The sequence below is a fragment of the Primulina tabacum genome, chromosome 6 (assembly GCF_025594145.1).
Source record: "Primulina tabacum isolate GXHZ01 chromosome 6, ASM2559414v2, whole genome shotgun sequence".
Taxonomy (NCBI): Eukaryota; Viridiplantae; Streptophyta; class Magnoliopsida; order Lamiales; family Gesneriaceae; genus Primulina; species Primulina tabacum.
This window is the reverse complement of record NC_134555.1, coordinates 2,130,077-2,153,208: the sequence shown is the minus strand read 5'-3', so window position 1 is coordinate 2,153,208 and position 23,132 is coordinate 2,130,077. Positions and strand designations below refer to the sequence as shown.

General features: G+C 34.1%; 2 protein-coding genes across 4 annotated transcripts; one reads left to right on the top strand and one right to left on the bottom strand.

Annotated features, from left to right (window-relative positions):
- Positions 1-560: 560 nt before the first annotated feature.
- On the bottom strand, positions 561-8,565 carry LOC142548617 (AMP deaminase-like). Of its 2 annotated transcripts, XM_075657035.1 has the most exons (20): positions 8,025-8,562; positions 6,928-7,106; positions 6,586-6,766; positions 5,817-5,995; positions 5,621-5,672; positions 5,403-5,530; positions 5,124-5,303; positions 4,866-4,933; positions 4,596-4,738; positions 4,405-4,466; positions 4,001-4,114; positions 3,365-3,505; positions 2,862-3,014; positions 2,455-2,508; positions 2,268-2,378; positions 2,014-2,187; positions 1,851-1,931; positions 1,230-1,328; positions 1,028-1,149; positions 561-948 (listed from the first exon to the last, which is right to left on the bottom strand). In XM_075657035.1, exons 1-19 carry the CDS (start codon positions 8,392-8,394, stop codon positions 1,081-1,083), a joined length of 2,538 nt encoding a protein of 845 aa, XP_075513150.1. In that variant the 5' UTR covers positions 8,395-8,562; the 3' UTR covers positions 561-948; positions 1,028-1,080. The 2 variants fall into 2 exon arrangements, with proteins under 2 accessions (XP_075513150.1, XP_075513151.1); XM_075657036.1 differs by lacking the exon at positions 561-948 and having other exon boundaries at positions 1,096-1,149; positions 2,014-2,141; positions 8,025-8,565.
- Positions 8,566-18,456: 9,891 nt separating this feature from the next.
- LOC142547988 (chlorophyll synthase, chloroplastic-like) lies at positions 18,457-22,692 on the top strand. Of its 2 annotated transcripts, none has more exons than XM_075656361.1 (15): positions 18,457-18,700; positions 18,777-18,821; positions 19,299-19,369; positions 20,080-20,167; positions 20,556-20,641; positions 20,734-20,820; positions 20,897-20,962; positions 21,041-21,124; positions 21,223-21,284; positions 21,399-21,474; positions 21,556-21,618; positions 21,697-21,778; positions 21,923-21,999; positions 22,147-22,194; positions 22,417-22,692. In XM_075656361.1, exons 1-15 carry the CDS (start codon positions 18,592-18,594, stop codon positions 22,477-22,479), a joined length of 1,107 nt encoding a protein of 368 aa, XP_075512476.1. In that variant the 5' UTR covers positions 18,457-18,591; the 3' UTR covers positions 22,480-22,692. The 2 variants fall into 2 exon arrangements, with proteins under 2 accessions (XP_075512476.1, XP_075512475.1); XM_075656360.1 differs by having other exon boundaries at positions 19,287-19,369.
- The last annotated feature ends 440 nt before the right edge of the window (positions 22,693-23,132 follow it).

Sequence of the window (23,132 nt, the reverse complement as noted above, 5' to 3'; positions counted from 1 at the left end):
AAATATCAATTGAGTCCCTCCATAATTTGTCAAATTTCAGTTTAATCAATCGATAATGATAAAAAAAATTGTACACACACATCGCGTGTACAGAGTAACTAGTATAATAGATATAATAGATATATGGCCACGTTAGAGAAACTGTTTTTGTAAGACACCAAATTTTCTTCCATCTTTGTCCCAACATCTCATCACAATTTTCATCGACATTCTCTCCACTTCTGTTAATTGGACATGTTCATCTCTCCAGTGCATCAATTTCTTTCTCTATCAACAACGTTGTTGTCTTATTTTAAGGATTCTATTTTTAAGTTACGACCATACACATTATATTTATGCATAATATATATTAAACACGACGTGTGTGTCCGAATCAATAGTAATATTTAATAGTTATGATGGGCCATATAGTAAATGGAAAAGGCTACATTTATATGGTTGTTTCAATTGTATTAAGTAAATATTGATTGTTTGAAAAAAATTAAAAATGATCGTACCCGTGTAAAAATAACACTTTGAATGGTTGATTTGGAATATATTGAAGTACGTTAGCCCCAACATTACCAAGAAATCCATTCATTCTACAACTCTAATAAAATATTCCTTTAAGTTAAAAGTTTACCCGTTCTTATTCTATGTTTTGCCTTTTTCCTAGTGTACATACAACTTTCAAGGTCTAACATTCACATGTTGGGCATTGGACTCCTGACTAGCAGGGTACACATTCTTGCTTGATTCACTTATTTGATATACGGGGTATATAACTCCTATATATATTTATATACCGTTTTAAGTAAAACTTTTGCTACGGGTTGTGTTCGGGCCAGGTTCATCTCTTCTTGAGCAAGCAGACATCCCAAAGCAGGATCACAGAATCCATAATTCGTCGCGGATGAGAGCTCTAGCTTATATTACAGCAGAAATTTCAAAGGATTGGGTCGCTGGTCCCTGTAACCACAGGAAAGGAAAAACCATGTTTGTCAAATACTCATAATTCATACAGGATGCAAGATTAAGCCAAACACACCTTTGTATCTCATGGTATCATCACATGCTCGGAATGAAGACTAGCCAAGCTCATCATGTGTCAATAAACTGGGGAAAGTTTGCCTTGCCCAAATATACCTGGTGCATTTCCTCTTTCCAGATCTAGATAAAGTAGAATTTACAGCGTGACATTCTCCAGATCTTGTTTTATTTATGATAAATCTATGAAGTGTACAGCATACCATCTCACGGAATTCTAGTCGAATATGAGGCACATTTGTCCTGTGTATGTCATTTCCGTCCGGTCCTCGTTTAAAGTACATCTTCCCAATCCAATGAGACTGAAATCATGATATTCAAGTATGAGCATTAGTAACAAAGCTCAAGTACTTACGATTCTGTTACAGAATGCTTCTAGGTAGAGGATGATAAATAAAATGGTCACACTGCATACACTTGCATCAGATTAACAAAATTGACTCAACAGACCAGATTTATAATTGAAACAAACCAAAGATATAACGCACCGATATTGGATTCATGGCCCATGGGACATCAAAAACTTTTTTGATCCCCTAAAGCAAAGAGTAGAGAAAAAACTAAACTTTCTGACTTTCTTTTCACCATCTCCATAAAAACATATGTTGCTTATTACAAAAAAAGGCATGTGTTCGAGTAGCTAAAACATTTCATTACCCAGCAGAAAGACCTTTTATTACCATCACGTGCCTTTCATGAAAACAAAGTTATTTTATATTTACGTTTTGACAAGAAACAAATTTTCTTATAGCCAAGTGCCTACAGCCTTTGATGTGTGGTCCACATCAATGCCATCAACGTCAATAATTCCCATAACTTCATACCTTCAAAGCATGTGAGAAACCGGACTGATAAACTGAATTCCGAGCGATCTCACATAAATCGCATGAACTTAACTTCCAAACCTACAATAGGAAAAGGTCATAACAAGAGTCAGATTTCATGAACAAGTATATACAAGTGGAAAACTAAGTTGGGCACGCTTACAGAAGCAGCTATACTGTACTCTTCAACCAAAGGTTCTTTGGTTAAGTGGATCTGTAATGGATCATCAGTCGAGAGGGACACGTTGAGACCCCGCAAGAAGAACGTGGGAAAAGGATTTCGATGGTAGTCTAAAAATAGAGAGTTGTTGCTCAATGGAGACATCGCCAAACCAATCTGAATTATATGTCAGTTCCGACCACCAGAAACCATCGTAGAATAAGATGAATAGCATATATCAATCTTAGACTTCTTACCTGGGCTAGGTAGTACAAATATTGAAGGACGGGAGATTTTCTCAGATTGATTCCGTGTGCAATATTATGAGATGTAAGAAATGTTGCCGCAAGATGATCTATATCACCAGCCTGATCACACAGTGTAAGTGATGTATACAGACCATAAAAGTAATGAACACTTAGATGGATGAAACCTGACACACACCTCTCCAGAATGGGGCCGAAACTTAATAGTTGTCAGACCCTTCGACTCACGAAGCTGTTTTGACAATTAAAGTGATGTAAAAAATTTGGAAATAAGAGTACCAATAAGTAGAATTGCAGGACATTGACCAAAGCATGGCTAGTAAAAACATTTATGTTCATGGTGAAACAAGTACGTGTCACAGCTCACTAAGCAAAAGGGGACAAATGCATCCTCACTAATAAGGACATTATCATTGACTGAAATATATCCTGGATAAAATGACCCCCTATAGACATTGAGTGCTCAAGCTATATAAAAATTACAGCCATGCAAGCTTGCAAGTACAAGTAAAAAAGGAACGAATTTTAACTATGACCTTTGGGACCATGGTAAGAGAGATTGATCACAAAGTAACAGCTCTGTACCTTGTTCAGGGTATAGAGGTTAGCATAGCAGTAGTATACATAGTACGAAAATGCAGGATTAAATATATTGGTCCACTGAGCAGGTGTAGGCATATGTTTTGTAGGCCGTCTTTCAGGTTTGCTTTCATCATCCACAAGATCCAGTCCAACAACCTGTTTAGACCAAAGGTCATGGTAGTTTATCATAATCCCATGAAGAAATAGGTTTCATACTAAATTTGAATATCCGACTCTCTGCCATAAAAGTTAATTTTCAAGGGCTGTGTAACCAAAAGGCCCAAGCAGTATCTAAGGTAAAGCAAAAGAAACCGTCCAGACATAAACTATACCGGTTTTTCCCCAAAATGACTCGTGTCCCAAAATGAACACTCGCTGCATAACACATACATTATATCAATAGAACCAAATTGGTGATTTGAGGTGAGCACATTTGCAATTTTAATAAATTCTGATCTATAAACGTGCTTAAGAATTTGAAAGAGAAGTCATATGAGGGGAATCACCTGCTTTAAAAACACATGCAACTGTGGATGTGAATCCGGATCAACAGTCACCTCAAACAAAGGCAGAAAGATGTTATCAAGGATGTTTTGAAATGAGGTGACAATCCCCATCTCCTTGTACACATTGTAGAGCCTAGGGAGCTACAAGACAAAATTTCTAAAGTGAGAATGACATCATTCACATTTCTACATGCTAAAAGATATTCTGGCAGATAAAGCGGACAATGCCAAACGCACGAGAAAAATGTGACAATTAAAGAAAGAGATTACACTCCAACCTACTCCATTTAATATAATTCTACAAAAAGATCTAATTCTTACTTTATTTTTTCGCGTTGCATCATTATAAAGATAAACCTTTATGCATGTGCATATATTCCATTAAACTTTATCAGCATATAAATGTTCAGAGAAGAATAGTATCCTATTACTTTACAAACTTTCTGGTTAGTTGAGTGATGCTCATCTCAGATTGGTATAAATCAAGTAGACTTGTTTGAAAAGGATGTCATATTTATTCCCCATTAGATGAGTTCCTCTTACAAAATAAAACTCTATAATATAATCACTGGTGAGCGAGAATATGATACACAAACACAGAAACTATATTAAATGAATGAGTTACCAACATTTTACCTGAATCAACCATACAACGTTTTCACTATACAAATCATTATTTACAATCCAACTTGCCAGTTGATCCCACTCACTCATTTTTCTGCCATATATTGATATTCGATATTCAGCCATCTGTTCAAGTGCAAGATAAGATCTCAGGAACAAAAGGAATATAGAAAGAAATGGCATATACAGATTATTTACTTTCTTTCCCCTGAAACATATGCTCTAGGAACTGTAAGCATAGCACAAATAAAATATATGAGAGGTGAAAAGATAAAATTTAAAATGAGTTGACAATCAAAAAGCAAATTAAAAATCCCCAACATCGTGACAACCCAAACAGAAATAATGACACCCTAATTCATACAAAATTGTATCAGTAACAAATAAATCCACGAAACGTTCTCCTAGACACGCACTTGATATTTACTTGCAGCCAAATCTGAGAACACTTGCTTAGTTAGCTCACCTAAGAATCGACCTGTTGAAAAAATTACAGGTTAAATTAAATTCCATCAATAAATACAATCAACCAAAATCAAGAGGGGATGAAGCTTAAATCAGGGGGGGAAAGCACTTGATAAGATCTTGTGACAACATCAGAGATTACCTTGGATCAGATTATCCTGCTTCAAAAAGATCTCCCTTAGTCTACTCTGACCACAGGGATTGTACTTCAAGTTAAACTTGTCGAAGCGATGAAAGGTGCTTTTATCAGCATGGACATCTAATAGATCAACATTTAGGTCGTAACTGTCAAATATATTCGAACAAGAAGTCATTTACATATTAACAATGAGTAAAAAATAAACTACATAACATTTCCACTTTTTTGAAAGCATGTGCATCCTTTCCCTCAAGTGTAAGTCCATATCGTTACCCAGTCAAATCCAAACTCTCAAACACCTCTTTCAAAGTAAGATATGTCCCATCTCTGAAAATAACAACCTGAGACAAGGATATGAGGGTTATCCCTATGCAGCTGCATCACATTAAAATATTTAACTTCATAGATTCTGCAACTTTGACTTCCATTTATGTTTTCCCCTTTCCTTCTGATCATTTTGATCTCATGATAAATTCTGTTGTTATTAGAATGAGAGCTGGAATGAAAGGGTAATAGGAAACAACAGATTACCTCGTCTGGCTCCTTCCTCAGCTTAGACTTTATAAACCTTAAAAGATGTTTCTGGTTCATGCAAGCGGAGTGGTGGACATGCGTGTCAACTTTTCTCACATTATAAAAATCTCGATGTGGTGCGCTTTTTTGAGCCAAGAATTCTCTGTCCGCATTAAGCATCAGATGAAGGTTGAATTTCTGCTTCAAACGCATTCCAAGAATAAATCAGATGAACCATAATAAATGGACATCAAAATAAACATTCCAGACAAATTATTGCAAAAATGATAAATGAACCTGTTCTAGAAGAACTAGCCTATGGTGACAAAGTGTTCTGATATTCCCAGCAGCAATAATTTTAAGGATATGATGCAAGTCAGTGAAAAATGTGGTAGCATTGGCAACTGGATAAAGTTTCTCTTCGGCTGTGGTAATAGAGAGAGAGACAGAGAGACACATTTATGAGGCATACTACTAATAGAAAGTTTGATCAATAAAAATGAAATACAGCTCACACTCTTTATTTGCATAAACATGAACAACTCCATCTTCCATCTGAAAATAGTGCTGCATGAATTTGGAACAAATCACGTGGTTGACATTCAATTTTAATGGGCGTCAGTAGCATACAAGGAACATAAGATAAAAGGAAATTTAACTTAGAAAATCAAGTATAAAAAAGCCAGAACATGAGTTCATACAGAGCCTTACGTCAGATTTCACCTCTGGTGTATGATCAAATGGGTTTGGAATTGGCTTCGGGGTATTAGGATCAGATATGATTTCCTTTTCCCAAGGAGAAACAGCTTCTCTAAAAACATAACTTCTCCTCATTTCAAGACAATCTTGAAGATTGCAGTAAACCTCTGCTTCATCAGCAGATGGTGTCTCTAACAGCAATCACAAGGAACTGAAATCAATTTCTCGCATGCATATGTACCAAAGCTTCCACACAAAGCACTTTATAAAAGTAATCAAGATGAATGTGCAGAAATTATTTTCAAAACATACTTCTTCAGCAAGTAGTTGACGATTAGAAGACAAAAGTCAAAAACCAAATTACTATTCAATATCAAGAGTCAGAACTGCACATTTGTAACATGAATTTCAAGAAATATCAACAGTTCTGAAATATTTGACACAATATTGACCAGCAATACTTCAACCGTTTGACACATGATGATTAGAAATGAAGTTGAATCAACAAGAAAATTTACATATGGAAAAGTACAGCCACAAACACTTGATTAACTCAGCTATGATTCAAAATGAAAAATTTGATCAGCTTTGAAGCATTGTTATATTAAATCCCATAAAAGACAAATGATAAAAGGCTTTTGCTTTTGCTTCTGCTTCTGCTTCGAACGTCGTGTCAGCTAGACCCTTAGCTTGGTGAGGATTGAGAGTTATCGCGACACACCTCTCACTAGAATAACACTGAAAAATATTCAATGGAAGATGGCATGGATAACGACAATACCTGTTGGAGAAATTCTCAATCGCACAAAAGTTTCTTGTTCTGGCTCTTTCCTCAGAATATCAGCAGCAACAGGATCAGGTTGAACTCCATGAAGGTCACCAGATACACTATGTGAGCGAATTATGCTTGATGTAGCCATTGGCATCTGTTCTCCATTTGTATGGATGTGATCTGGCAAGTTCTGAAATATGCTTTCACACTCAGGGGCACAATCAACTAAATATTGAAAAGTTTTCAAAAATGTGAATAGAAAGAATATCATGGTTTGCAAATGCTTAGGAAATATCATTCTACTGCTTGTGTTCTGTGCCTGAGCATTTTTTATTAATCCATGTAGCTCACCACACTTCCATTAGTATGAACATATGTCGTATCTAATTGAGCAGCATCAGTCAAATTGTCTTCGTCTTCTGAACCTTCTATACTCTCAAATGCACTAACACTAGCAACGGGTGATTTGGGAGAAATGGGGCGAGAATGATGGCCTGCTCTCATTGTTGAACTAGCGCCACCAGATTTCCCTGAAATAAAATAAGTTCCCGGGCTTCATTATTAAGATCAATTATAAGGTGAAAAAAAAAATAAGAAACATAATTTATGCCACCATAGTCACTGGCAGTAACTCATTAAAAGAAAACCAAACTCTTGCAATATTTCATAACCAAGGGAATATTCAAACAAGAACAATTTACTATCAAATTGTTTTCGAAATCGTAATATCAGGTCAAGCACAAATGCGAAGCCTACACATGAGTTTAACTAGTGTACTAAAACCTTACCATCAGACCTTTTTCACATGGTTTGTGATGTCAACAACTCCTTAGCTACATTTTCTATATATTACACAATCATGGTAGTTTTCTGGTGTTCCTAACCAAGTGTTTGTATAACTTTAATTTCTATGTTTGCCAAATACAGGTAAATAGGAATTTGGCATTCTCAGCCTACAGATGCCATCTAGTAATTTAACCAGCGGTTGTAAAATGCTTAATCAATTGTCAACAATTCCCCCATTCTCATTAAATTTTTCACAGCATTTCTCGGACAGGAAACATATCTGATGGTGACAGACAACGGCGTAAAACTGGCATTCTTAAATTTAAATAAGTGAAGATGGAACGCAAGACAACGGAAATCGGCCAATATAGTCTTTATCCATGTTATGGCACCAAACAGCTTTAAGTACGATGTATTCAACCGCAACGCTTTAACAGCAATACATGCTCCAAAACTCCAGCTATCCTCCTTTCCAATTATGCACATAGAACTCAACTAATTGACTCGGTCATCTAAACAAAAGCAACCACAATGCCCAGCCAAATTTGCATAATCGTACTATGATTTAAAAAATTTGCAAATTATATGTCACACATCTATCGTATTCAGAACACATAGAGTTTATAAAAACAAATCCATTACTCCTGCCGCCATTTGGATACCTTCAGGAAGCGTGTGGAGCCTCGGCAAACCCGGGGGGATATAATCAATGTGCACGGGACCGTTCCTCTTCTCCTCGACCTCTCCACCAGCACCGGAAAACGAAGCTACGTCAGGCAAAGACGCTGAACCACGGCGATAGCTCCCGCCATTGGCCTTCCGCCTCCCGTAGCTCCTCCTCGACGGATAATACTTCTTGACATGCTCCACGGAGTCCCGGCCTTCATCCGCCTCCTCTTTGTCCTTCTCTATCGCCTTCGCGAACTCCAATAGCTGATTCAAAGTTTTACGGTGCATATAATACGCCGAAACCGCCACAAACGACGCTCCAAAAAGTGCCGCCATAGCCAGATGCAGCGAATAAGCATCCATTTTCCTGTATATAAATATATATGTATATATACAAAACACTGCTTGCAATTCTACGTACGTGAAATTTGTGTGCTTGTGGATTGTCGTGCCGATTAACCCTACTGCTGTGAGTGGGGGAGCTTGCTTTGTATTACTCAGTAGGCGAGGGCCAAGGCGGGCTATTTATAGGGAAAGCTGAGAATCGGAGAAATACCACACTAATTAATATTCTTTTATTCTTCCTTTTTGCTTTTTATAATTATAATTCAATTCCATTTGTGGCTAAAGTTTTCGGTGAAATGTCGAACTTGCCCCTATAATTAAGTTATCAAATTGTGCAAAAATTTGTATGAGACGGTCTCACGGGTCGTATTTTGTGAGACGGATCTCTTATTTGGATCATCCATGAAAAAGTATTGCTTTTTATGCTAAGAATATTATTTTTTATTGTGAATATTGATAGGGTTGACCCTGTCTCACAACTAGATATTCATGAGACTGTCTCACAAAAGACTTACTCAAATCTCTTTTATTTTATTTTATTTTTTTCGCTCATGCAGTTGGATTTGGATAAAAATATTTGAAACTATATATTTTGAATATATATTATTATTTAAATGAATTTATTTTGACATATTTAAATTCATATTTTTAATCAAATTCTCTAGTCTAAACGTAATTAGGTGAGGTGTGAGATAGGTTGAGGTTAAATGAAATTAAAAATATTGATATTATTATTATTATTATTATTAACAATGAAAATGACAACAGTTTAAATATGTAATTCGGGGTTGTAATTTCTTAAAAACGTGAATTATGTTGCCCGAGACAACGTTAAAATAGCGGCTTACTTGTACAAGTGGAACGACTTTTATATAAAATAATATATTTTCTACCGATAATTATGTTATGGATTTACTTCTATTTTAATAGATTGACTGTGATTCTTGTAAGGCAGTGACTTGTGATCTACAAAGATATTTGTGGAGACGTGCTTATTGGCGGTGGATACAAGTCAGAATTATCCGAGTTTTGGTTTTTATATGCTTCTGCTCAAATTTAATATAAACCGGTTATCCGAGTCCGGACATATTTCAATTGCTTTTCAAGAATAGGAATTGATTGGCAACTAATTATCCGGATTGATACCCGACCCAATATATTTATATCAGATCGTTCGGATCAACGGTTTTAACTATTTTATTCGGTTTTAAAATGTTCGATAATTTTTTTTTGGGTTTTATCACACATCCAGATCGTTTAGGTCAATGAGTCCCGATTCAACTAGTAAGATCTGTCGGTCCGATTCGATTCCAAAAACTCTGGTTCTAACCTTGTTCTCCAAACTTTTCTATTTATATATTCTCTCATTTATATTTTTCATATCTTTTAATAATAATAAATTTATCATGTATTTTTTATATGAATAATTTTCATTATGAAGTTGATTATATTCACTACTTATCTCACTCCAACATACAATCATGGCCTTAATTTTTGAAGTCAGAATCACAATTTTTTTATTATACATAATTGACTGATTATTAAGCACGTTGTTATTCTGTGAAATCTTCGTTAAAAACCTCAAATTTCATTAATTGCATTATATTAGAATTAAAGAATTGCACGATATTGTAAAAAGTTTACATATTTTATTGGGTACACATATTGTATAAGTATTCCGCAGAAATTACTAAATGTTGCATTTAGATCGATAAATTAGAAAAAATTCATTAAATTTGTTTTAGACAAATCAATTTGACCTTGAATTTCGAATTTTAAATAGTTATTTGAGAGTCATTGCTGTTTTATTTCAGATTCATCCGAATATAAAATCATTTCGAATTCCAAATCGAAACACTCGATTATTTCAAATTCATCCAAATATAAAATCATTTCGAATTCCAAATCAAAACACTCACATCGTATACGCATAAATCGGTAGAAATGTGAGCTGCCAATTCATAAACGCATAAAGTCTAAAACAACTTTCTATTATTCACACGAATATGATAGTGAATACCAACTTTTTTCACAACCGATAATCAGTATTCATTTGTGTTTATCTGCTTGTTATTGAGTTACATGTTTACAAAGAACTGATCATTAATAGATGTTACAATCAATGGAATCGAACACAACATATTTTCCGAACATTCTATTTTTGAGTAATTTGTTGCAAACTTAGAAAACATTTGTACATTTTTTAAAAAAAAAAATTTAGCTCATATGGAGATTATGAATCATAGAATAAACCGTCGCTAAGCAGAATTTATTTTTTTAGTGAGGGCTCACAAGTTAATTTATATTAGCCTCATAATTGGTCCAAATAATACAACGATGTTATTCGGGAGGACCGATTCATGGGGACGACAAAATTCCGCGACCCTCAGGAGATAACCCTGCAGCCAATTTTAAAATTGATTAATAAATTAAATAAAATGTGCCACACATAGCTACCAAACAACCAACTTATTTTTTTAATTTTAATTAAATTCAATATCTTTGTTTTTATAACACCATAGCATGGTGACATGTTAGATTATAGCACAACTTTTTTTTTATGACGAGACAGATTTCTTACCCAACATGATTCATAAGAACGTATTACTTTGACATCAAAGTATGATTTTTTTATTATAAATATGGATCAAATCTACTCGTTTCATATATATAAATAATAAGACGGTCTCATGAAATAACACATTCGAATAACTCGTGAATTAATATAGCATAAAATCAAATCTTTTAAAATAGTTTTGTTTTAATATTAAATTATCTATTTTACTAGACGAATAAAAAAACTTGTGACATTGATTATTGGAGTGACCCGATTGTGGTCTGAATGAGATGGGATTGGGGTAGATTTTTAGTGCATGAATATGTGGTCTTTACGAGTGGGGTGGAATTAGTACAAGGTCCTTTTCCTTAAATTCAAAACGCGATCGAAACTATGCTACCAAACGTTCGATTTCGAGAGGGAAAAAGAAATTGCGGCCGATTTGGCACGCCGATTAATTAAATCGAGACTGGTTTTCAAACTGAATGAAAAACACTCAAAATAATATTTCATAGAAGTCGACTAAATATTTTGGTAAAGTATTTAAAAAATATGCAAGTTGAATGTTTAAAAGATATCCAAGTTGAATGTGTAAAAACGTTTTTGGATGAAATTTTTTATCGAACACTCGGTATACAATATTTTGACATTTGAAGAAAATATAAAATGTTTCGACAATACATCTTAAAAAGAGCAGCAATGAGTAAATACAATAAAATAAATATGCACAAATTTGTTTATGGATGTTCGGATAATAACAACTCTCATGTCAACCTTTCTTCTACTTAGAAAAATATTTCTAGAAAAATTTGATTTATACGACTCTTAGTAGAAACTCATTTCAATTTTTTACTTATCTCTTACTTAATTGAAACTCTTAACACATTTGATTGTAGGCCACAACCTCACAATCCGCATCATTTTTAATGTCTCTTATACAAACACAATATTTTAATGGCTTTGTGCATTGACAAGTCCATCTAAACTTTGAATCTATACTCTAATGTATATGTGTGAGTGATACGTTCGAGGATTTAATCATTTACGGTGTATGCATATCTCAAATGTATCATCACACATGGACTTTCTCTAATTCTAGCTATTTTCTTTGTGTATGTTACTCATGCTTCGAATCCATTTCCAATTATTATATTTGTTCTTCAAGTTGTATTTATAGCATCAAACAATGATATGAACGATTTAAATAAGAATATGACTATTGAAAAAGTTTATGTATTGTTTCTGATATTGAAACAGTTATATTTGCGTTGATGGTTATTTGTTGAATTTGACTGCTACTGAATTCTGACCGCTGCTGATTTTGCGGTGCCGAATTGGTCTGCTAAATTCAGTTTGCTGATTTTTGATATGCTGGATCTATCTGTTGAATATGCGGTGCTGAATTATGCGATGTTGGATTTGTTAGGACCAATGGAATCCGGATATCTCCACACTGGTATGATATTGTCCACTTTGGGTTTTAACCCTCATGGTTTTGCTTTTGGAACCACCCAAAAGGCCTCATACCAATGGAGATATCATTCCATCTTTATTAACCCATGATCTTTCTCTAGATCTTTCAATGTGGGACTTTGGTTGCATCCCAACAATCCTCCCCTCAAACGAAGTTTCACTATTCTTCTCATGGTCCGAGCCTCCCCTCAAGCCTTATTCGTCCTCCAATCGAGGTTACTCCACTTCATTGCGTTGGAGCACACGCCTTACATGAATACTGGGAGCATAAACCACCTCGAGAGTTTAATCAAGGATTTTTACCAGGAGCCCTCACCTCCTTCGTTTAGGTATCGAGGATTCTACCCACACGGCTCGATCTAGACCTTGACTCTGATACCACTTGTTAGGACCAATGGAATCCGGATATCTCCAAACTGGTATGATATTGTCCACTTTGGGTTTTAACCCTCATGATTTTGCTTTTGGAACCACCCAAAAGGCCTCATATCAATGGAGATATCATTCCATCTTTATTAACCCATGATCTTTCTCTAGATATTTCAATATGGGACTTTGGTTGCATCCCAACAGGATTTTGAATTGCTGATTTAAGGTCCACTGAATTTAGCCTTGCTGATTTCTTCCCGTGCAGAACTAGCAACTTCATTGTAGTTTATCATAACCTTCAAACTCTGATTTAGACTTTGACTTGTGAATATGATTTGTAGATCATCGTATTAGCTTCGTAGAGCACGTTGAATTGTTTCATTCTTATAGTCTAGCTAACCAGGCTTACTAAAATACCACAGCTGCTCGTGTCAAGCTGATCGATGTTTACATTACATTCAATTTGATCTTGCAACCATCAGCTTGCTTTTATAACATCCGATTTAGCTAAACAGACCAGAAGTATGACTTTTAACAAATTTAGATTTCTGGTCGTTAGTTTTGGTGACTGCTAATTTGAATGATAGAGTATATCATCAAAACACTTATGCTAACTAGATGTTCAACTTTGCTGATTGCGGATTCATCATTCAGAACTTTCAATTTGAACAAGCAACTACACATTTGAGTACTTCGAACTTGAACAAGCAACTACACACGGGTAAATTGTTGATAACATAATAAAAGTTTCGTTATCATCAAATTCAAGATTATTAGTATTCCCAAATCTAACATGGGTGTGCATGTGCTGACATGTTAAAAAAAAATAATTAATTCAAAATACCCGTTGATATTAAAACTGAGAGAAATTATTCGATTTGTTTGTTCATATTCAGGAAAAAAAAAACATTAGATCAATTTTAAAAAGGAATTTCATGTCACCCAATATAATCACTATTTTTAGGCATAGTTTGGTACACATAATAGGATAAACATGTGATATATAATATAAGGATAAGTTAAGGATAAATAAGATGTAGGATGTTATATTTAATGTTTGATATGATTTTAATAAGAGTGATTAAATTTATATATTAGATTGTAATGACAAAATTAACCTTATGATAATAAATTTTATAATTTCAAAATTGTTGCTTGGGTTCATATTTTTTATCTGTTCATGTGCCGATAGTGCTTGCATGATTTATTTATTTTTACCTAATTTTATATATTATATAATATGATAATTGAGCCCTTGATTTTGTGAGTCAAGTCAGATATCAATTTTTAAGGTTAATCGAGTGATACTAATAATTTTATTGATATTTATAAAATTATTTATATAATTATCTCGAATTCATTTATTATTATCATATTATATAATATATAAAAATAAATAAAAATATTTATTTGATTTTAATTTCTACCTACTAGCATAGATTTATAAAAATCATTTATAAATTGAGGACAATTAAGTCATTTGTAGTGTATTTTATCATAAAATTAAAATCATCACACCTGATAGAAGGGACATTTTATCCTTCTAAAAAATTATTTATCAAAGGTCCATGATATTATCATTGGCTTTTTAAAAAAATACCAAACATGAGATAAGGAGGATTATTTATCAATCACTTCCTTATCTTATAGTACCAAACTATGCCTTAATATAAACATTTCATTCATCCCAAAAAACTTCTAAATATTATATTGCACGTTGTATATATTTTAAATTTATAAATATTTTATATAATATCGAAGAATCAAGACAGGATAAACTTAAATAATTTGAAAGGTACAAGAAACTTTGTTTTCTTCTTTTATGAGCTGGTTCACAAACTTCTCGATCTGACTCGAAAAATATTAGATTTATATTCAAATTTATAGAATTTAAGTCAAACTCAAATATGGTCGAACTTTTTTCTAGCCGAACTCGAACTTAAATTATATTGTTTGATAGTTCACGAACTTCTTGCGAGCCTAGATTTTTTTAATAATATAATATAAATAGATTTCGATTATTTATTTTCGAGCAATAATTCGAATAGTTCGCGAACATTTTCGAATATTTCGAATCGAATTCGAAATTCGAGCTTTGATTCGAACTAAATTCGTATAAAATGATTCAAATTTTTCGAGCTTTGAATCGAGCTCGAATATATCTATTTCGAGTCTAATTCGAAATTAAATTCTTAAACATATTCTAATCCATTCAATTCGTTTACAACCATAATTCAGATAAAACACAACCAAACAAAACCCCTTTTTTTTTCTCAATATATCCATTGACATTAGATTAAGACTATCGAACTTATTTTGCACATTTCGTTATTTGCACCATACATTATCGGCACAAGTACATAATATATTTCATGCATAAAAAAATTTCGAAGATGTGAAATGCGAGTTAACATTAGACCAAGTGTTACTTGGGTGCATATGTTAGTATTACGCGCAAAGTGCCTTTACCTTTTAAATCAAGCTTATAAAACCATTAATTAATTAAATCACTGGTAATCTACCAGGGTTAATTTGACTCAAAATTTTAAATTGAAAGCCAATATTTATTATATTACACACTTTATGTCAGAAACCGTAAAAGTCAAATCTTGCATATTTAATTTTTAACGAATATAGCTATTTTTCGTTGTACATCACATAAAATCAGTGAGGTAATACAATAGTTTAAAAAACAATGTTAGTCAAGTAAATCATATTGTACAAGTTTTATCCAATAAATTCGTTCGAAAAAGTATTGGTAAGATAATCAATCTCGTGACTATTCAAACTCATACCTGTTTCACCAACTTACACACCTCTAAAATACGTGTATATATATCGAAAAAGTGTTGGTAAGAGAATCAACCTCGTGACTATTCAAACTCATACCTGTTCCACCAACTTACACACCTCTAGAAGACGTGTGTGTGTATATATATATATATATATATATATATATATATATATATATATATATATTTCAATTATTATACCCCTCAAATCCGTATGATGCGCATCTTATAAATATCGTAGTTCCGTAGAGAATCAAGGATAAGACTAGGTGGAATTAGAGGATATCTTAAGCACAATCCAACACTGATTTATTTATTCGTAAATATTTTAATATTCATCAAGTAAGATATATCGTATTATTACATCATAAAACATTTAGTTCCTGAAATGCCCTTGGAACTATAATTCTTGGGTTCGAATAAGAATTGACTGGTACTTGAACATGTTGGCAACTTCATAGGAATGCCAATTTGATTGGGCATAATGGGAATCCAATTCTGTGTAGATTTGGGCACAAGAATCTGAAGCATCAAGAGCATAACGTGAAGCATTTGAGAGACACGGTTGGGCATACGCATCAACTAAGCCTACTTTCTGGGGATTTCGGTTCCTAGTTCGGTTAGCATCAGGTTCTAGTTATATCGAGTGTCGAAATAAAACCAAACTTGTTATGACATGATGTTATCATACTATACATAATCAAGGGGAAGTGACGTGATTAAAACGTATAAAAAACATGCATGCTTGTATGTATGTATGTAGGAAATGATGTGATTAAAACGTATAAAAAACATGTATGTATGTGTCTCTGTGTGTGTATATATATTAAAACTCGAGAATCCATGTGGCTAGTTTACTCTCGACCCGAGAGTAGGTCTGTTGTGAGACGGTCTAACGAATCTTTATCTGTGAGACGGGTAAACCCTACCGATATTCACAATAAAAAGTAATACTCTTAGCATAAAAAGTAATACTTTTTCATGGATGACCCAAATAAAATATCCGTCTCACAAAATACGATCCGTGAGACCGTCTCACACAAATTTTTATCTTTCACCAATTCAACCATTTGACAATGACTTGTTTGGGTTAAAAACAGTACAAACTTTTTATGAATGTATATCGACACGAAATCTGCGAAGGGGTTTAGGATTTAGGCCGAGCATTGGGCTTTTCTTTCATTCTTTCCTGCTTCATACGGTTTTTTTTGTTTTTATTGTTTTTGTTCGGACTACGCGTTGGGCTTTGTTTGGGTTATCCCAAATTTAATGTCGAGGTTCATATGGTGAACTTGTTAATTTACTACTTCGCCGTGTGCGACTGGGGTGTGTTCGAATCAATCGAGTTTGAGTTTGAGCTTGAGTTTTGATGAGATTGTGCTTGAACTTAAATTTAAATTTTAAAAGGTAATTTACTTGATTCACGAGTTTAAGTTTTGTTTGGATTCGAGGGATTGTTTTGAATGAAATATTTGAAATGATTAAATTTGAAATTCATCAAAATTAATTTAAAAACAATTATTTGAAATTTTAAATTCTTTGTCAAATGTATTAATTCAAGAAACATAGATAATTAATAATTATGTCCTTAGAGTTTACCCTTATTTTCAATTTCGTTCCTTAAGTTTTGTGTGTGTTAAGTTATATCTATCGAATTTAGATTGTATCTCGATTTTATCCCAATCAGTAGATTATCATTAAGACTTGACAAGCAGCACATTATTTTCCCTCAATTTGAGTTCATCTCGCTATGCATCCCTAAGTCATAATTTAAGGGTTCAATTTATGACTGAAATTAGGTTTATGGATGTTGATTGGTCAATATGGGGGTAAAGAATAAAATCATGTGGTCCTCAGTGCGTCGGCCATCCACTGTTAACGATTAACTAACTGATGGAACGAAATCGAGACACAATCTAAATTACTTTGAAGGACAACATTTAGAAGTAAAAATAAGCAAAATTTGAAGGACAACATTTAGAATAATGATAAACTATGATATAAGTAAAAATTATATTTTAAAAAATCAATAAATTTGTTATTGTGGAATCCCAGTACAACCTTATATTTTTCATGGTGCCGCTCCAACTTAGTTATGTTATTTACACTTTATTTAACATATAAGTTTATTAACGATAAGTTTATATAACATAAAATACACACACAAGCAACTCTACTCTTTTATCAACGTATGCATATATTAACACAGATAATGTCATTTTTGTAATCCAATATCATAGTTCTCAAAAAAGAATAAAGTAATGTAAAATTTGAGCAGATTCAGAGAGTTGTATAAAAACAATAAAACAAATATATACATGTATGAAGTAAAATATTTTTAAAATATATTTGTTCCCTTTGGCATGGCTTCGAGTACCAAGTTGGACAATTGTTTTCCAATATATAACAAGATAATCAGCAGTAACTTAGCACGAAGATATTATGTCGACGAACTGAAAAAGTACCTAAACTTTATCACAAGTTGGAGCAGAGCGGAGGCAAAGACAAGAAGAGAACTGAAAGTAATATGCGAGAGGGCTCGAGACTGTCTTTATATATAGGCACTTGAGTTCCATATGCACTATTTATAGATTGGCCATTCGAAATGCTAAAACTTGCTCAACTGGAGCATCAACAATCATCTATATAGAGCATCAAGTAAGGCAAGTGGAAGGTCACATCCAGAAATGTTTAGAGTAAATTTTGGAAAATAAATTTTTAGGAAAATAGCAAAAGACATATGTGCAATTTTACCTTGATCAGTCTAACATTCGAAGTAACTAAGTCGCGCACGTACCCTTACACATTGCAAATCGGGCCATGAGTTGCACTCCCCCGCGCAGACGCGCCTGACGTCCCATTTACCACCCACCGAACCTCGGGGCCCCATTTCGAAGAATATATTATGTAGTATTCCATTTTGGCAAAAAACAGAGTTGCTCGAGTGTGGGCGCTAACTACGCAGAGAGCTTTCACTGAAGATCTTCCTTAAACTCAGTCAAGTGTCCCCCTCCTGCCTCTGCTATGGCTTCTTCAGTCAACACTGTCTACTCCAAACGATTTTCTTCCTATTTGAGTGCTATGATTAGAACTCCACATCTCCCATCAAGATCAATCTCTCTTTCTCTTAACAGTAAGCTTATTCTTTCGAAATTTTCGACATTATTTTATTGAAAGTTTGCTCATTTATTTCCACTGGATTGCACTAGGACGGAGGCGTGTGGTGAGAGCCACTGAAACCGATGAAAATGAAGGTCTGCTGCGATTTCTTTTCTTTTTTATCTTTTTGTTAAGCTTCTTTTTTATTTTTATTTTATTATATTTGGTATATATATATATTGGATTAGATTTGCGGGTCTTGCAAACTGAAAAGTAGATTGGCATGGTGAGTACTTCAATTTGCGTTTGGAGTAGAATATTGAATGAAATGATTTCAAATCCATGCTCTGAATATTGGCTGTTGTTCGTGTATCTCGAACTACCATTTTGTACTAAAATGCTACGTAGCAGGTAATTATTTCAAGTTCTTTCAAAATACACACAAAAGATATATCGAAGAAAAATGTATAATTTGAACTGCCTGATAAAATTATTTGCCCAATGTAAACAGCAGATTTGACTTCCGAATCTCAAATTCATCTGTCAAATGCAGCTTTAGAGTAATTGAGGAATTCGGCTGTTAGTGATACTCGGTTTCGATGAGATTTGATTTGTTTTAGTATGTGCACCAGACAGGGCACCTGCTGAGAGTGGTTCAAGTATCAATCAGATTCTTGGCATAAAAGGAGCCAAGCAAGAAACCGTGAGTGTTTGATTTGTTTGTTAATATCAGAATTTATTTGCCTTCCAGTTTACAGTTACACGAACGAATATGCTGAAACTGAAAGCTAGGTGGCTGACAATATAAAGTTCAAAACTTCGTTGATTCGGATGATTCCATAATCATATACTAACATATTTATGAACATTGAAAGTGGATCTCGAAAAGCTTACTAATGATAAGGAATTTGCTAAACTTGGCTTTTTAGATTTTCCAGTCAGATATATCGGTCACAAATATCATCTCGATCTAGCAAACATTAGCATTATGTTCACCGCATGACACAGTTTCTAAAATAGCCAAAATGTATTTTGATCTTCTAGATGAAATGGAATATGACTGTAGGAATATTTAGAATGTGATCAGGAATTGGACTTTGCACCCTTTCAAGAATTTTTGTGCACTTTATTAGCTCCTAAGTCTGAAGTTGATATTTCTTTTAGAAATCAGGTACAAGGACATTAACCAACTTTGATGATTGTGATTTTGCAAAGCCCTTTCGCATCGGTGCTTTCAGTTGCAACCATAAATAGTAAATGCAGATTATAAAAAAAAATTGTTTAAGTATCTGGTTGATACAAGTACTCACCTTTAAGACCGCATCTAAGACAATGATCGAGTAAATCGTATATGTGTTATTGGAAACAATGAATAAGAGATGAAGTTTTCAAATAATTTGTGCAATTCAACAGGATAAGTGGAAAATTCGACTCCAGCTAGCTAAGCCTGTAACTTGGCCACCTCTCATCTGGGGCGTAGCATGTGGAGCCGCTGCATCTGGTAATTTATTACACTTTTGTGATATTACTCACTAATGCAAGCATCCGACTCTTTTCAAGCTCAAAAACATTATCGTTAATGTTTCTTGCATCCAAATTGTGTTTGGTTCTTTTATCTCCCGGCTGATCTCAAGTACTTTTCCTCAGCGTGATATCAGTATGATGACAATATAAAATTAGTTTGGACCTGTAGGATTCCACATTTTTTGGTTCATTTGTGTTCCTACATTGAAGTGAATGTAACCATTTTATGTGCTCGTAGTAGAAACATAGTTAGAAGAAATCGTGAAACCATGAAGTAAAATCTCGACATTTTGCTATCTCGTATTGGTAGTGATATTAAAGTCTATGATCACAATTCTATATTGACAAAGGGTATTCCCACTCAGGAAACTTCAACTGGACTTTCGAAGATGTAGCTAAATCGGTTGTTTGTATGATCATGTCTGGTCCATGTCTAACTGGCTACACTCAGGTAATTCTTACATCATGACAAGTTACTTAACATTATAATTCTAGTATATATTTGAGAATACCAATAATGATATTTCACAACTCAATTTATAGACATTAAATGATTGGTATGATAGAGAAATTGATGCCATCAACGAGCCTTATCGTCCAATGCCGTCTGGCACAATATCTGAGAATGAGGTATGTGGTACTCTGATTGCTGTCTGGAATTACATGCTGCAAGCATTTTCCTGATTACATTTGTCAATATTTTCAGGTGGTTACACAAATATGGGTGCTACTTCTAGCGGGTGTCGGCTTGGCTGGTCTACTAGATGTGTGGGTAAGCACGCAATCTAAAACAATTTCATTTCTACTCTTAAGTAATCTAAATCTCCCCCTAGTAACGCCTAATTGTTAGGCAGGACACAGTTTTCCAGTGATTTTTTACCTTGCTCTTGGTGGGTCCTTGGTGTCTTACATCTACTCAGCGCCACCTTTAAAGGTATTCAAGACCTCCTGCATTTCCTCAACATGGACATTTATCTCGACTTCGAAAAAAAAGATCAGCTGAACTCTGATTGAAATTCTTATTTACCGCAGCTTAAACGAAATTGGTGGATTGGAAATTTCGCCTTGGGAGCAAGCTATATAAGTTTACCTTGGTAATTCCATTAAATGAGAATTATATATCAAGTGTCTTTTGTAAGCTGTGGGAGATTAAGTATTTCTACACTTCGGTGTAATTTTGGTTAAAAGCCTTGTTATATGAATAATAGGTGGGCAGGTCAAGCTTTGTTCGGGACCATTACGCTTGACATTGTCGTTCTAACGCTTCTGTACAGCATTGCTGGTGTATGAGATATCTCTCAAAGTATTCTGATCCCTTTAGCCGATTGAGACTATTTCTAATTTTTATTCTCATTCATGTTTTAGTTTGGTGTAGCAATTGTGAATGACTTCAAGAGTGTTGAAGGAGACAGAAAAATGGGACTGCAGGTGTGTCTTCAATCTGGGATTTAATAAATATGCCTTATTCTTATTTACAATCACTCGCAACGGTGATGTGCTTTACAGTCATTTCCGGTAGCTTTTGGTTCTGACTCTGCGAAATGGATCTGTGTTGGTGCCATTGACATCACTCAGATATTTGTGACTGGTGATAATATACTTTATAGTTATTGATTCAGATGATTTTTTTTCCTGAATATATAAACTACCACTAAAGGCTCTCAAAGTATGAATCATAGTAATAATTTTGGGAATACATTGAAACTCTTGTTATGTGCTGTGCCTTTTGCAGGCTATCTTCTAGGTGCTGATAAACCTTATCATGCTTTAGCACTTCTTGGATTGATTGCCCCACAAGTCTTTTTCCAAGTAAAGAAACTCAAATCTTTTTGCCATTATTATTATTGATCAACATTCCGAATGTTGTCGATACAACGCAGAAGAAACAAATAAAGAAATGAACATCAGATTTCCAACCTTGGTACGTTGATTTAAATCTTTTGTTGTGTGCTGCAGTTCAAATACTTCCTCAGAGACCCGGTTAAATATGATGTCAAATATCAGGTACTATTCTACCCTCCATCTGGTAACCATCGACGAAAGTATTAGAGCGGATCCACGAGTTAAAATAGGGACAAGCCGGGAAAAGAAGATGTGATTAATAGGATGAAACTTGATTTTTTTTTTAAAGTAGAAAATATGGGATCAGATGAGGTCTTTAATCATGCCATCTTTCATTTGAGAGCATTTACTAATGAATTCGATCTTTTTGCGCATTCATTGCAGGCTAGTGCCCAGCCTTTTCTTGTTCTTGGTCTATTGGTCACAGCTTTGGCAACCAGCCATTGAGATGATGGGAAAAATAAATATTTCAACATGAAAACTTGAAGAGAAAAATCGAAGGGCTTGCACCAAATTTTGCATTAACATTCATGCTTGGATTATTTTTCCTCTAAACACAGTAAGGTGTATACCTCTTGAAAACGATTATAAGTTCTCCGAGTACATTTTTTAGCAATTTGGTTACTATTTTGAAAAACTAGTTAGTGACGGTATTTATTGATAAATATGCAAACTTTTATATATTTTTCCACTTATATTTTATTTATTTCTCGTGCTCACTTTATTTTCTTCCTCTTCAATTTTGTTTTAAGAAAGAAAATATGCAAACTTTTAACCTAATTCAGGAAATCACACAACAATTTTTAAAATACATGCAAGTTGTGCAGTATCATGACCATGTTTTCCGAGCCTCGGACATCTTACAATCAAACTGACAATAACTATAGTGTACAGTTTGCACAGCACCGGCCAAATAATGTTCCAACAGGTGAATAGGCCTTGGTGATTGTGTAGGAGGCATGCATATATAAATTGTCTAGACCTCGCCCAGGCGACCCTCTAAACGCCTGGAGATTAGACGGCAGGTGATCGTCTGTCTGTCGCTTTTTAAACATTGCTAAAATTTTTGTTTTATATCCTCCAAATGTTGTGTTGCTTAT